The following is a 14,954-nucleotide window of genomic DNA, read 5'->3' as shown; positions in this document are numbered from 1 at the left end:
TGGTTTGAAAGCATATATAAGATAATAACAAAAAAAACTATGCTTACATCTATCATGATATATGATAAAAATTACAACAATAGTTAAAAATATTTTGTTCGATTAATCGTGACTACATGTGCGTAGCTTTCGAATCTTACACCGCCTTTTTGATGGCGATGATGGAATTACTGGGAAAAACTGTGAATTTATATAAGGTGCATTCAGGTAATTCTAAATAGTCAGAATAGGTATCGGGAAAGTAAACTTTCGGAATTACTCGACAATTTTAAGCAATCGGATTTACCAGAATATACGTTATATTACATCATGTTACCTGCGTTTTTTTATTTTATTTTGGATTGTACCTAATACCTATTTACTATCTAAAGTTTTCCCACGACGGTAAAACTGAAACAAAGTTATGTACCTACTTAGAGGAAAAGTGTCGTAAAGTAAAAGTATTGACACTTCACTTTTATTATTATTATGACCTAATGTATACTATGAAAACTATATACCCATTTTTTTTTATACCCATTTTATATGAGACAACTTACAAGTAGATATCCAGAATTAGAAAGCGTACTGACAACAGTACGTAAATAAGTCATAAAAATCTCATGAAATACATGGCTGACAATGTTCTTTTTTCTAACTTTGGGTAAATATAATTACATCGCAACTAAACGAAACAATTGCGGTAGATTATCATCTATATAGACTATGTGTACGCGACTATTAAGCTCGGATATAAGGGTATAACTTATACAGGCTGTCTACCAGCATGGCCATCATGGGGCTAAATGCAGGGCTCGAGTCTACTCGCTGCACTGAGCCACTTTTACTATGGGACCATCCCCGTAATAGTGAAAAGATTTTTAACTTTTTAATTTTATTTTTATTTTATTTATTTATTTCAAATAACACATTTCATACATGTTAGCTGATCGATGTTTTCTATGGACAAGTCAAAAAAAATTGCGTTTTCGCGGTTGGGCCCATAGTACAAGTAGCTCGATTTAGCGAGTAGAATCGAGCCCTCCATTTAAAGCCCCATGGTGGGACACATACTGTATGAACACTATTGTCCACAGGAGTGACAATAACTCTGGTTTTAAAATCTGTGTGATTGTGACCTAAGCTCAGACGCATACAGGCAGAAGTACGGTTAAACAAGGATAATGAAAACTCACGGTTTGTGCAAGGTACTTATATCACGATTTATTACATAAAACACCGATTTAGGAAATATACCGTCAGCAGATGTAATCAATAGATTCGAGGCTTTGAGCTCGGTACATCACTTCGTATGATCAATGATTAACATAATCAATAAATTAACGTAGTGGGCGAAACGCGCGCTCCTTGCCCGCGGCCGGGTCGCCGCGCCGGCGAGCACATGTGGACGCCGATTTAAATAAAAACGAACATAAATACAACAATTAACGTTTATTTCAATCCATAGAACCATATAAATTACGGTCAAACAAAATACTACTCGTACAAGTAAATCGATATGGTTTTATGTTGTTGCAAAGGTAACAGACACCTACTTTTAAAAATAAAGTAGCCTCAATCGAGGATGTTTTACATCAGGTTTTCAAATAAATAGAGTAAACGGGAAGAGGTGCGAGTAGGGCCGGATACAGTGCAGCGAGCGGACCTATTCGGGAGGGCGGCGGTGGAGGACGTACGTGGTTAGGTGGGGTGGGGTGAGGGTAGGGCGGGGGAGAGGGGACAACGCGGCGAGCTTGAGGTTGCCGGGCGAGGAAAGCGGCGCCGGGGCAGCGCGCGGCCGCCCCGCCCGATTCACTTCACGTACACTACACTTCTCCTAGCTTAGGTTTAAGTATAGCTAACTGTAATGTTCTTACATACAACTCCTTGTTATCACGACGCCTCGCGGCCGCTTCACACGACAGCCGCCGCCCGCTGTGGTCTACAGCTGCATAAGCGATGCTACCGGCGTGAGACGTTGTCGTGTGAACCAGACTTAAAACTATCATATCAACTATACCCATGTTACAATTTTCGAAGAAACGTTTTTAATATTATTATGTATGGATTTACAAAACCATTACATATATTGCGTATGTTAATGTATATTATAACAAACAAGATAGAGTATCAAATGCCGCACTGGGCGGCCAATTAACATTAGGTTCGTTACATATTATAATAATTATCATTTGATATGAAACAGTGCATTTCAAAAGTTCAACCGTCACACCTTCATAGAATCCCTCACTTGTAAACTTTTATAGAAAAAACATTTTATTGTTCTCGCTTTGTATCCATAAAATACTTTCAAATGCAACAACTTCTTAGTCTTAGTTTATAAACATTATTTTCTTCAATTCAATAAACATTCAATTGACTCATTTATCAACGACAAAAACCTACAAAAATATATATTAACATTAGCACGAGTCAAATAGAGTGCGGGGGAGCATCAAAGGACGCTTTCAGTGCATTGGGAGGCGCAGCTGGGCCGCGGAGGCCGGCGCGCGACGAGGACGGCGCACCGGACCCGGCACTGGGCGCGCCACCCTCGCCGCGCCCGCCCGCGCCGACTCTACTCACGGGTCCTATCCATACGATACCATAACTCAAGTCCGTTTACAACTAAAAAAATATAAACTTTTAAAAACGTTAACAACTACAGCCATAACAAAAATAGACTAATAACAACTACGCTACGGAATCTACCAACTACTTAAAACTATCACTAAGTAAATTTGAAACGAAACTATAGTATTCGCTCACTACGTAAACGACAAAGGGTACGCATGTGATGCGCTAAAAGAGGCAATGGGCGCCAGAGCGCCACCGTGGGAGTTAATCTCTGGGAGCGGGCCTACGAAGCGAGCCGGTGAGACACCTGCGGCGCCAGAACGCGGGCGGCGGCCCCGGACGCGGCGCGGACAGGCTGCCTTCGTGCCGGAACCGAGGGACGGACGGGGAGCTTTCGGTAACATTTATAATACAGATTCGGAGAGGATCCGAGGTCCGGGACGCGGCCCGGGGCCGTCTCTGGGCCCCATTTAAACTACCTATATACAGACGCAGCCTCTAATTTGCGCATGCGTACGCGAGCCACTTGAGCAATCTAGCGCGCGGCAGCCCGCAGCGGTGTGCGAGCGGTCCGGCGCGGGCGCCGCGCGGTCCCTGCCGGCGCAATATAAATATTCAACAACATTAACTTATTACAATAATCCACATTCGGGTCGGAAAACATGACGCGGTGCACACTCGGCACCATACTTACAACAAACACCCTTCAAAAATAACAATTTGCCATATAATTTTGGTCCGTACGTCGTTGGCTAACCCTGTTGAGTGACGGACAGAGTCCGAATTGAAGGAATTAGAGACGACGATAGATCGGAGCGGAGCTCGAATGGGACTTTGGTTAACATTTTATCTATTAAACTAACTAGGTAAACTTACGGTAACTGCAATATTGATTAATCCTACGTAACTTCAACATTTTGTAAGATAGTCCATTAAAACCTGTTACAGAACTTAAGGTGGACTGCCGATTCGCTATGTCATTGATTCCACGGACACGAATTAAAATACTTTTTAAAATACACGTGTAAAAGTGAATGTTATATTTTATACATGAATGGTATAAATTTCTGGCAAACCAAATGTACCACGATCACTGAATACCAAATCAGCAGTTTGGTGGGAATATTGGTGTAGAATTATAAACGAACCCAGATAGCTTTCTAACGGTAACATAACGACAGAACAGACTAGTCAGAGAGAGGATCATCAGAAGCTGAATTGAAGTGAGATGTGGCAGTCAGCACGGCGGAGGCGGGAACTGAAGAGGCGTCGCGAGAAGCAAGAAGAGTGTCCGCGGCCGGCGGCGGCGGCGGCGCGCGCCGAGGGTGCGCCTGCGACCTGCAAACAATAATGAAGTACATAATTCCTCTTTCATCTGACACGCTTTTCTTACAGTGAATAGCATATTGTGTATACTAGCTGAATAGTGGTCAACTTTTAGGAAAATCTAGTACCTATGTTTTTTTAAATGATTTTACATGAACAGTTAAATATAGATATAAGTATCATTGATTAAAATATAGGTAGATTAAGTAAATTGTCGACTGATGTTTTTTTTTTTTTTAACTAAGTAAAATGTTACTTTTAACACCAATTTAACACGTCTATTTTGGGTTTGTAATCAACAATAGTTTCACTATGCAATCGCGAATATAATATATATATTTAATGTATACCCAACACTAGAACAAAAAAATACTAGTTCGCTTATCACTACACCTTATAAAACAAAGGCCTCCACCGCGTCTGTCTGTATGTCTGTATGTCTGTATGTTCGCGATAAACTCAAGGTTCACTTATCAATACATTGATTCTTGAGGAAAGTTTTGGTGTATAAGTAATTCAGGTTTACCCGTGTGGAGTAGGTAGGTATTTGAATAAATGAATGTTTCCCTGATGAATCAAAATTTTGTTCATTCAGTGTTTTGGGTCATTCGATGAGCTGACTTGTAGAGAGTCATTTTATTTCGCATGTTTACTACATTTTTTCAGCGCTTCACGTTGATGGTTATTATTATATTGAGATTTTAATACATGCATTGTGATGGAAAAAAACACAAATATATCTGTACATCTTCAGAAAATTCGCTTTCGTACGGGATAACGGTAGACAATTTCGTGGAATGCTCCTTTTGACAAACACGGCGTTGAATGTAATAATGGTACATACATGTCGAGTGGCGTGTTTGTGCTATGCGGGAAGGTGCGGGCGAGAATTTGCGTCCGCCTATACGTCCGCGTACTTGGATAACTTCTCGCGCAGGATGTGGTTCTCTTTCTTCAACAGCTCTACTTCTTGTCGCAACCCCATGTTCTGGAAGATCAGATTATATTGTTTAAGTCACTACACTCACTACATTATATAATCAAAAGGACAGCAAAGTGATTTTGAAATTACTTATAAATGATTCTGTTGGCTTTATAATAAATACCATGGGTTGTAGTTAAACATTTAACACAATTTTACCTAACATCTACAGTTTTTGTTTGTCACATGTGGCAAAAGATGGGCCCTATTATGTCCGTCCAGTTAAATTAAATTACAAGATAAATTAAGAATATTATCAGTTTAATTTAATCATTCCTTAACATTGATTAACATTTTTGCTAGCCGACCGATAATAAAATTCCCATAGCGGATGAGACGACTGTAACTGTTTGTGCCTTGATTGTCCCGCAGACGTTAACTATGCATTTTCTTTACATACTAAAATAACAGCAGTCATTCGAGTGAGTAAGACAAGACACGAACCTCTTTTTCCAGGTATCCGGCCCTTAGTGCGATTTGGTTCTCCTTCATCCGGCGCGCGTCGCGGGAACGCTTCGCCGCCATGTTGTTCTTCCGCCGGCGCGCCCAGTACTTGTCGTCTTTCAGGTCATCGGGCACGAACTGCCGACGACGTCGATATAGGGTTAGCACGCCGCTCCACAAACTCATACGATCCTTCACCCGCCCGTAAAATACAACAACCATACAGAACTGACCGACAGATTCAGCCGACTTGCTATGGCTTCGTGCGGAATGGCACGTCTGTGTGTCTACCCTGAACTCCCACCCAGTAAATAATCAACTTAATGGACACTAGAAATGTGCCATTTGGCAGTGACTTTTTGTGATGTCGATTAGTTCCATACTAAGCGCCAGTTGCACCAACCACATTTTGCGGACTTATCAACGTCAGTCAACAGTACTATAAAAATTCCTATAAAATTTAGCGAACGCTTTAACGGTGAGAGATCTGATGATTTGGTACAACCGACCTTTAATATATATTTGCACCAAGGAAAATAATCAATAAAATATGTACATAGGTAAGTATAATATGTTTTATAGAGAATTGTAAGTAGGTAATTAAAAGCACTATTGGGTATTAAAATCAATGTCTTGGTCAAAAAGAGATCATAATGACAGTAGTCTTTTAAATATTTTCGCTAAGTCGAAAAAACACGTCACGTGCCTAACGCACATTATGGAGTTGACTGGACGCCATATTTCAAACACGTCCTCAATAAGTGTTTTAGGGCTTTAGGGCACCAGAAAGAGGAAACAATGTTCAATAAACGCCATATCCTATTTTTTTGATATATGTACATATATCAAAACAATATCTTAAACGCTATGATTAAATAAGATTATTTAAATAATACAAAGATACTTTTTACGAAAAATGGATTTCAGCCCTTTTCGCGACTTTAGTAATTCCATATCATTGGCCTAGGTAGGTATTAAATTATGAATGAATAAATTTCATATTTTCTTTAAGTTTTGGCTTTATTATCTATGCAATTTGGTACCATTCCCCACAAACAAACGTTTTAAAACATATTATATTATCGAGCGAGAGAAGAATCATGAAATGTTGGCACTTTTATTTACAATTGTAAAATTCGATAACGCATAAAGAAGCTTCGTTAGTGCTACATTGTAACTTCCTCACCCTTCGCCCGGAAAAATACACTCAAACACTTGGTAACGCCGGATAGTAGGTACTATGGCCATGAGGTTTTCAATTAGCAAATGGCGTATATATCGTTTGCCTTAAATATAGTCATCTAGAATATACGAGTACTTCAAAAAACATATTTTGAATCAACATTTTGGTTCTTTCCATAGAACAAATACCTATCTTATATGATCTCCTTTATACTAATACAGTTTTCTTGCTCACGTATTTATCATTAAATAAGACTTCAATAAGTATATACGTTTTTGTGTTCTTCGACACATACCTATATTAAATCATATGTATATGATATAACAAATTGTAAACTGAATAAAATTGTACCAAGTAGAATATTTGAAACCCCCGTGGCTGCAGTACAAAGACTACAGAGTCATCGGTGACACTAGTCTCGCGCGGTTTAAGTCTGTGGTGAACAGCGGGTGGAAATTGTTTACTCCCATTTGAAAAACTGAAAACGAAAACCTTGGAGGATGTATATTTCCAATCCGTGTATTTTGATGATAAAGTGGAACCTATTTTCAATTTGCTTAAGCCATACGCCATACTATAAACCCGTCAGGTCCAAAACTGACTAAACTTGTTATACCCGCCACTATTAGTTAGGTATTTCATCTAAAATTTAAAACGTACTTTAATATATTTTACAAAAAAATCACAATATCATAAGTGGTAAGTCTACCGTTACCTCTCCCGAACACGGTAACATAGGCTCACGTAAATGCTCCTGTAAAATTGACACTTTGGATTAGAAAAAGAAGTATCTTTCTTCTTAATCTGTATAAATAGTCACAGCAGATAGTTTGTATAATTCTACGAGTATAAGTGATTCAGGTCCCAACCAACAGTAGTCAAATGAGAGTAAGCGATTTTGTTCAGCAGTGCTATTTCCAGAAATGGATAGAAGGTATTTTATAATATTATTATTAATTGTTATGGTTTAAAAAAAGTTGTTTATAACTATATTATTTATAATATAAATATAACCATATACAGGCCATGTATTAATCCAGCTTAATTCATACAATCAAGTTCATAAATATGTATTAATTTTTTCACCTTACTGCAATGGATTAAGGTGAACAAATGTAAACATATTTATGAACTCGATTGTACCAACACTAGAATATCATGCATAATTATTAGTCTAAATACTGCTTGGTAAAGCGTTAGTGCATTTGATGGATGAGCATGCTGTATTGGAATCACAAGAGTTCATGTAGCTATCCTTCCTGAATCAAGTGTGTAATGTCATAGGCGCCTAAATGTCCATGTTAGAATAAGCTGAGTGAATCAAGTTTCATCTGCAACTTTTAAAAATCAACTGATATGCGGCGGGAAAATTACGATGATTACTATTATTTATTATTTTTATAATGTATCTAACGAAACGAAAAACACGAATATATCACGATTTCTTGATTTCTTAGCTTACCTTTTATCATAGAGAAATAAGTAAACTATAAGTAGGTACTCTCTCCATACATAAATAACATCTTAATAAGCATAAAGTTTTAATAATCAATAATACGTTTCACCATACCTCCTATACAACGTATTATTTATTAAGTAAGAAATCTGATGCATGTAGTAGGCATTCTAAGCTTACTTATTTCTCTATGCTATTATAGCACTACGTCATAAACACTGAAAGTTTTTAGAATATTAGTTATACTTACTCGTACATTATTGCAGTAATTAGACAACCAGTATTTTACAATACATGCATTAACTCTTTCCAATTAACGTGAAAAGCGCGCGACAGTAAAAAAAATCCTGGGGTTCTTGTGTGGAAACTTTGGAGATCGAGAAGGTTTTCTTACGCGTAAATATTTGTGAATTTTTATCGTGAATGGCATTAGTAACCATAAGAGACATAAGAAACCTATTGAATTTATAATACCAGTTTAAATTTATAATACATACCTATAAGAGGTGGATAAAAAGATTTTTGATCAAGCTTATTGTATTTTTGATGATGAGCACAAATACAATTTTCAAATTACAGGCAAACTCAAAATACAAAAAACGAATAGAATATACCTTGAAAAATGTAAACGGTATTTACAAAAAATATAATGCTTATTTTTATTATATGAGCGTATTCTAAGAACTTTCAGTGTTAGTCGTCATGTTTTAGAACAGTGAGTTAATGTAAGTTGTTGTTGTGTGAATTTTTGACTCTTCTTGTTTTTTTGTGTACTACGATTAATACTTTCAATTCGGCACGCTTGCCCGACAACTTACAATATGTATTTTCTTTTGCGGAATTATTTTAATTGTTGGAAAAGCTATATTTAATGTTTTATATGTAGTAATAACTATTTCAATTTTAATTTATTAGCAACTGAGTATCGCGTAGGACGATTTACAACATTGGACAAAAATATCAAAGAGTTTATGATAATAAAGTGAAAGAAATTAACTGTTGAGATCAAACAGATTAATGTATGTAATAGCTATATTTCATAATTGGTAATTTATCGATCGTTTTGCATTATGATCACAATTAAATGATGAAGATAAAAACCGGCCAAGTGCGAGTCTGAACTCGCGCACCGAGGGTTCCGTACAAACTTTCAATTATCTCATCTGTCGTCTAACAATTAACACGAAAGGCTTTTGTCCGTAAGTATACTAAGGGTCACTTGCACCATCCCACTAACCTGGGGTTAACCGGTTAAACCGTTAACCCAGTGTCAAAAAGTACTGTTAATCATGGTAACTCCAAGTTTGACCGGTTAACCGGGTTTGTGATAGGTGCAAGTGGCCCTAAGCATATTTGTGAACAACGCCATCCATCGGTAAATTGGCTAACTGATTTGCGCGACCTGTATGTTGTTTTTTTTTTTTTTATAATGTGAACTGATTTCAATCATTTTTGTTTTATTTCAAAGAATTTGCTTTTATTGTAATCTCATAGAAATTGAAAGTATAATAAACACCCACAAAGGAGGTTAATATGAAAATAAAATTATAAAATGTTTTATGATAATTAAAAAAAGTTATCAAGATATAGGTGTATATTTTTCCTGTAATATTTATGATTGAAATTGAATTTATTATTTTTCCACTATGAAAAAAATATGTATTGGAATGTTAATTTAAGTTCTTTCAAATGATACCCCACGTGACATAGTACCTTGAGCATGAAATTTTGAATTAGGGCATTTTCTATACTTAATAAAAAAAAACTACAATTTCAATGTAATCTAGCTTAGAGTTATTTATAATTATTCCAAATTTCAAATCGATAGCTCACGTAGTTTTCGAGATACCTATTTGGCAATGCGACAGAAAGACGGACGGATGAACAGAGTCGCACCATAAGGGTTCCTTTTGTACCATTTTGGTACGGAACCCTGTAAAGGAAGCATGTTTATGATCGTGAGTATACGAGTGTGTCTGTGGAGTGTGCGTGTTAGTGTATGCCGCTCCCCTGAGGCAGCATGCGGCTAGGAATGATCAGCGCACTAACTTCATTTACCTGTTTCCGGGACTTCTTGATCATGGGCTGCGGCTTCAATTCTTCGTCGGAGAAGGCGCGCGTCCGGGGGTCGAAATCACGACCCGACGACGCCATTGAAAATGCTGAAACATTAAAAATATCAACTTAAATAAATGGAAATCATACCATAAAAGAGGTGTTGCCTTGCATCAAATGAGGTAGTTCTGTATATATATTGGTAATGATGAAATAGTAATGACAAATCCTCCTTTTGGGGCCAGGGTGAGTGTGTGTGAGCATTTCTCCGTCAACCTAATCAGGCCGGTAGAAATTGTCATTTGATCGTGGATTATCAATGAATGGTTTTTCAATGTCGGCACACATCTCCGGTCTGTATATTCTCGCAGGATTGACCATTGCTGTAGTTGCAAACATCTGAGCATTTAAGTCCTGCTTTCGTGCAACCACAAGTGCTGGTACAACTTTTTTTGCAGTTACAGTTAGTTCAAAATTTTATAAACATTTGAAAAGCCGTATTTTAGAAACTATTTGGCTTACTAAGACTAAATTGTAGACAATTAATTGCAAATATCATCTTCTTAAAAGTGTGCATAGTGACTTTTGCTCCGGTTCTTAGTGGACATTTTCTACAAAAACTGAAAAATATCCTAAAATTTAATGGATTTTCATGTACTTTACAATGATTCCAAGGGCTTTCGAGGTCGAAAACTTGGATTTGTTATTACCATTTCAGCACTACCAACATATTAAAAAAATAGAACTACCTCATTTGATGTTAGGTAAAATTTTCCAATTCCATGGGCTATACAAGGTTTTTGTTATATTTCGGATGTTTTACCAATTTCTGCTGCTTTTTAATAATTTGTGAAATTGTAAAAAAAAGCTTTATTCCAACAGTTGAAATTAAACTTGAAGCGCTGGTGGCCTGGCGGTAAGAGCGTGCGAATCGTAATCCGCAGGTCATGAATTCAAACTCCGGCTCGAGTTTTTCGGAACTTATGTGCTAAATATCATTTAATATTTAACAGTCGGTTTTCGGTGACGTAAAAAACTAGTGCCTACGCCAATTCTAGGGATAAGTTGCCAAGCGAACCCCAGGCTTCCATGAGCCGTGGCAAAATGCCGGGACAACGCGAAGAAGATGATGAGTAGAAATTAAACTTCAGAGAAATGAATATCGGTAAATGTTAAGTAGAATAGTAAATGAGAACTAAATAAATAGAAAAGAAATGGAGATTAGTTGAAACTTACTGGAATCGGCGGGTGAGAGCGGCGGGTTGATGGTGTCCGGACTCATGCAGTCGGAGGGCGAAGGCGAGCGCTCGCGCTTGGTGACGGGCGCTTGCAGCCCCAGCGCCAGCCCCGCGCCCGCGCCGAACGCCGAGCCACCCAGGTGCGCGCCGCCCAGCGCCTCTCCTTGCATGCCATTCTCCGACAGGAACTCGTCTAGGTCCACGTACTGGAAAACCACAGAGCGGACAAGTCACGCAACGTGCCACGAGTAGTGCGGCGCGCACGTATTGACGCACAGTATAACACTCGCAACGATATACCAATTTATATTTTACAATAACGAAATTATAATTAGACAGTCGCTTTATGCAATTCGCTGGCAGTATTTTACCCTAAACACTTAGGCTATATTAATAAATTTATAAAGGTAAACACGGGATGGGTGCAAAAGGTGAAGCTTGAGGCGGAAAGGCGGGGAGGGTCAGAGCGGGAAGCTTCTCTATTACCTAGTGCGAGCGGCAGCGACCAGGAAGCTGGTGAGAGACGCACACAACACGCAACACGCAATAGGTAATAAAGTTGCGATTACTGACTTCCTGTACCTTGAGATCGGGATCATAGGGCAGCGTCTTATCCCATAAGTTCGGCCCCAGGAAGGCGGCCTGCGCCTCCCATAGTTCGTTGTCATCTTTCTTGTCTTCGAGCGTGTCTTTATTGTTCACCGATTTGCCTGTAACAAACAAGACGTAGGCCGGTCACTGATGAGCCCGCGTCGCAACCCTCCGTCCGTACCGCCAACGCGACTGAAGCTAGGCAACGACCTGGCCGGCTCCAATATACGACCCGACTGCGCCGTTATCATGGCCCAAATTACCATTTTCTACCACTCATGGTAGTTTGACCATAGCCTTGAAAGAATTCATCTATAAATAATCTTGGTTTAATAACTGCATACTCTAATGTGGCGGTAAAGATTGAGCGATCGACGCCGGCATAGGTTGTTAACTAGCATTTTAACTACGTAGACGAATGCAGAGTCAAGATAAAAAATACAAACATTACAGACAAACATATTATATTTAACATTACGACATTGGATCTTATTTACAATGGAAATTATAATCGCAGTGCACCAATTGCGAGCAAAAACATTAAAATAATAATCGCACCAGCCAAAAACTTGTAAAATATATATTTCAACATAGAACATAGAAGAAACTACTTATTCTAAAAAATGCTAGTAAATCGAAAAAATCATCCAATGTGCAATTTGTTAGTAAATACTGTAGTCTTAAATGTAGTTTAAGCAGGTATATGAACGCTTATAATTTTCTATGATATTTAAAGTTTTTAGCGTAAAGAACAAAAAGTAGATACGTAAATCTTGATCGCCTGTACTACGCTGATCTTCATAAAAAAGAGCTCGATTTGCTTTAAGTCGCGGTCGAGACGGCATCACGTCGCTGCCTCGGATCAAACTACACATGACAGCACACTACATCCAGTTGGCTTCCGTAAAAAAGATTACAATTATTTTATATAGATACTCCCTAGGTGGTCAATACTTGTGGAAATAAAATGCAAATGTAATGACATCATTACTTCTGTGGATACGATTGGTCTTCTAAATGTATTAATAACATCGTATCGTCACGCCAATCGTGGCTTTATTAGACTATTCGCAGGTCGAGCTAAACCGAGCGCCTAGATACTTAGTATGTAACTAATTAAGTACCAAGTTGTCCTGAATATGGATCAGGCGAAAGGCTAATTGGATTTCGTTCAAGTTGGAACAACAGACCGAAGAGGAAGAATCAAACAGTAACACGTGTACAGGAATGTTACGGAGAGGGCTGTTGAGGGTGGTGGTCACATGGCGGGCCACGTGCTGAGCAGGCTGCGGAGCGCGGCACTACGGCGGGCGCGGCGCGGGGCGCGGGCGGCTCCTACACGTGACGGCTCACGCGCGGCGAACACCTCGCCTGTACTTCACTCGATCCTATACTAACTAACTTCCACTAATTGTAACCGACTACAGTTTACGCGTGCCACTTTAACTTTATCAAAGAAAATGGGAAATTCAACTTTTGGTACCGTGAGCGCAAAAAACGTTTATAATTGTCTATCAGTCTCCTAGAAAATACACAACATCTACTAACATTTACTATCAAATTAGATATATTTTATATATTAGTTTTGGGTTAAAAGGGTATTTTAGGAAGGCTATCTTACTCTCGATTTCTAAATGCTAAATAGCGGCCGTCATAAAATGATAGTGTTACGAGCACGTCATTAAACGATAGGGTCAGAGGGCTTACCGCGAACCACGATCGACATGTTGCCTCCTTGTCACACTTATGTGCGAATTTACAAGTGCGACAGAGAGGTAACACGTCGAACGTGGTTCGCGGTAGGCCCTCAGTAGTAGACTACCGCAAAATACGAGACGGATGCAAAGGTGGCTCGAGCGGCATGTGCGCCGGCCGCGGGCGCGTAGCGGCCCAAGGCGAGCCGCCGTATTAACATAGCGTGTCGTCGCTACCTACTAATCAGTAATCACACAACTTTTTTACTTTTGCCGGCACGCGTCAACACCTTGCTAAAATAAAGTATACAATTATTTTTGTGCCTAACAATACAAGCAAATAGTATAAGCACAAAATACCCTACTTCATTCTCATAATTATTGCAGATAAGAATTGGAGAATAATCAGTAAAGGTACGGATATAGGTACAATTTCTTTATGCCAGTGTATTATGAATTATAAGTTTAATATTAGATTAAGAGTTAGCTCCAAAAATGGTCCCGGTACTTATCATAATCAGAGCAACGAAACTGTTCATCGATGGGATTAGAGAGTGCAGGGCACTTGAATGATGCAAGACTTGAGTTTTGGGTGGGTTTCGCGCGTTTACAATTTACTTTTGCATTACTTATTTAGCTTTTATACTCGTACTAAAAAAATATTATACATGATGACTCGTAGAAAAAGTATTGTATACAATAGTGATATAACCAAGCTTTTCAATCTCGTACTTCAGTTGCTTCGTTGCCTAAACACGGTACTCGACTGAAAAGCTCTCTATTATATCACGATTGTATTAAATACAATCGTGATATAATCGTGTTTAGTTTATTATTATAAAATAAGACCTGTCCTTCAAAAATGAGACATGTTCAGCACTTTTTACGTACAGCGAGCTACAAACTTCATTCATAAAGTGGCCAAGCACTTTTGTAACTGGGTGTACTTTCACATTCCTTTTATCGACTGAAAATTTTGCTGGCCTGTCATTCTGATCTCCACCGATGAACAGCTGCCAGATGCCCGGATCTAGCAATAAGGATAGTATAGCAAACTAACTAAGCAGTTTCATTCTCTCATTGTCATGGACCATTTTCCGAAGCTAGATCCTAGTCTAATATTCTTCATGGGTCAAACACGTTTCAGAAAAAGGTCACTTCGGTGAACAATACATTTGAAGATAAAGACCCGGGTACATATATATCACGATTTTCCTGTTTGAATCTCAAGTACTGAAAAAATTTAACCCGCCGGTAAGGGTGCAGCGTAAAGATAAGATTTTGATTTACTTTGCGATGTCTACAAGAAAGACGCGAACGCATATAAAAGTTAATTGTCAAAATTGTTAATAGTGCTGCTCCTTAGCCTCAACTATAGTCCCATCCGGCAGAAATGGAATCCGCTACCGCCATCTGTATTCCCTGATAA

General features: G+C 38.6%; 1 protein-coding gene across 7 annotated transcripts in view; it reads right to left on the bottom strand.

Annotated features, from left to right (window-relative positions):
- Positions 1-1,177: 1,177 nt before the first annotated feature.
- Positions 1,178-14,954, bottom strand: part of LOC133518292 (hepatic leukemia factor) — a 177,606-nt gene continuing 163,829 nt past the window's right edge. For 2 of the 7 annotated variants that reach the window (XM_061852005.1, XM_061851987.1), the window contains 6 exons: positions 11,823-11,950; positions 11,239-11,446; positions 10,006-10,109; positions 5,309-5,446; positions 4,727-4,870; positions 1,415-3,894 (listed from right to left, as the gene is read on the bottom strand). In XM_061852005.1, the coding sequence (XP_061707989.1) occupies positions 4,784-4,870; positions 5,309-5,446; positions 10,006-10,109; positions 11,239-11,446; positions 11,823-11,950 (665 nt within the window). In that variant the 3' untranslated portion in view covers positions 1,415-3,894; positions 4,727-4,783. Of the gene's footprint in view, positions 3,895-4,726; positions 4,871-5,308; positions 5,447-9,996; positions 10,110-11,238; positions 11,447-11,813; positions 11,951-14,954 lie in introns of all 7 variants that reach the window. The other 5 variants (XM_061851974.1, XM_061851997.1, XM_061851966.1 and 2 more) reach the window with 4 other exon arrangements.

This window comes from Cydia pomonella, chromosome 1, assembly GCF_033807575.1.
Source record: "Cydia pomonella isolate Wapato2018A chromosome 1, ilCydPomo1, whole genome shotgun sequence".
NCBI lineage: Eukaryota > Metazoa > Arthropoda > Insecta > Lepidoptera > Tortricidae > Cydia > Cydia pomonella.
This window is presented reverse-complemented; position numbering and strand designations above follow the sequence as displayed.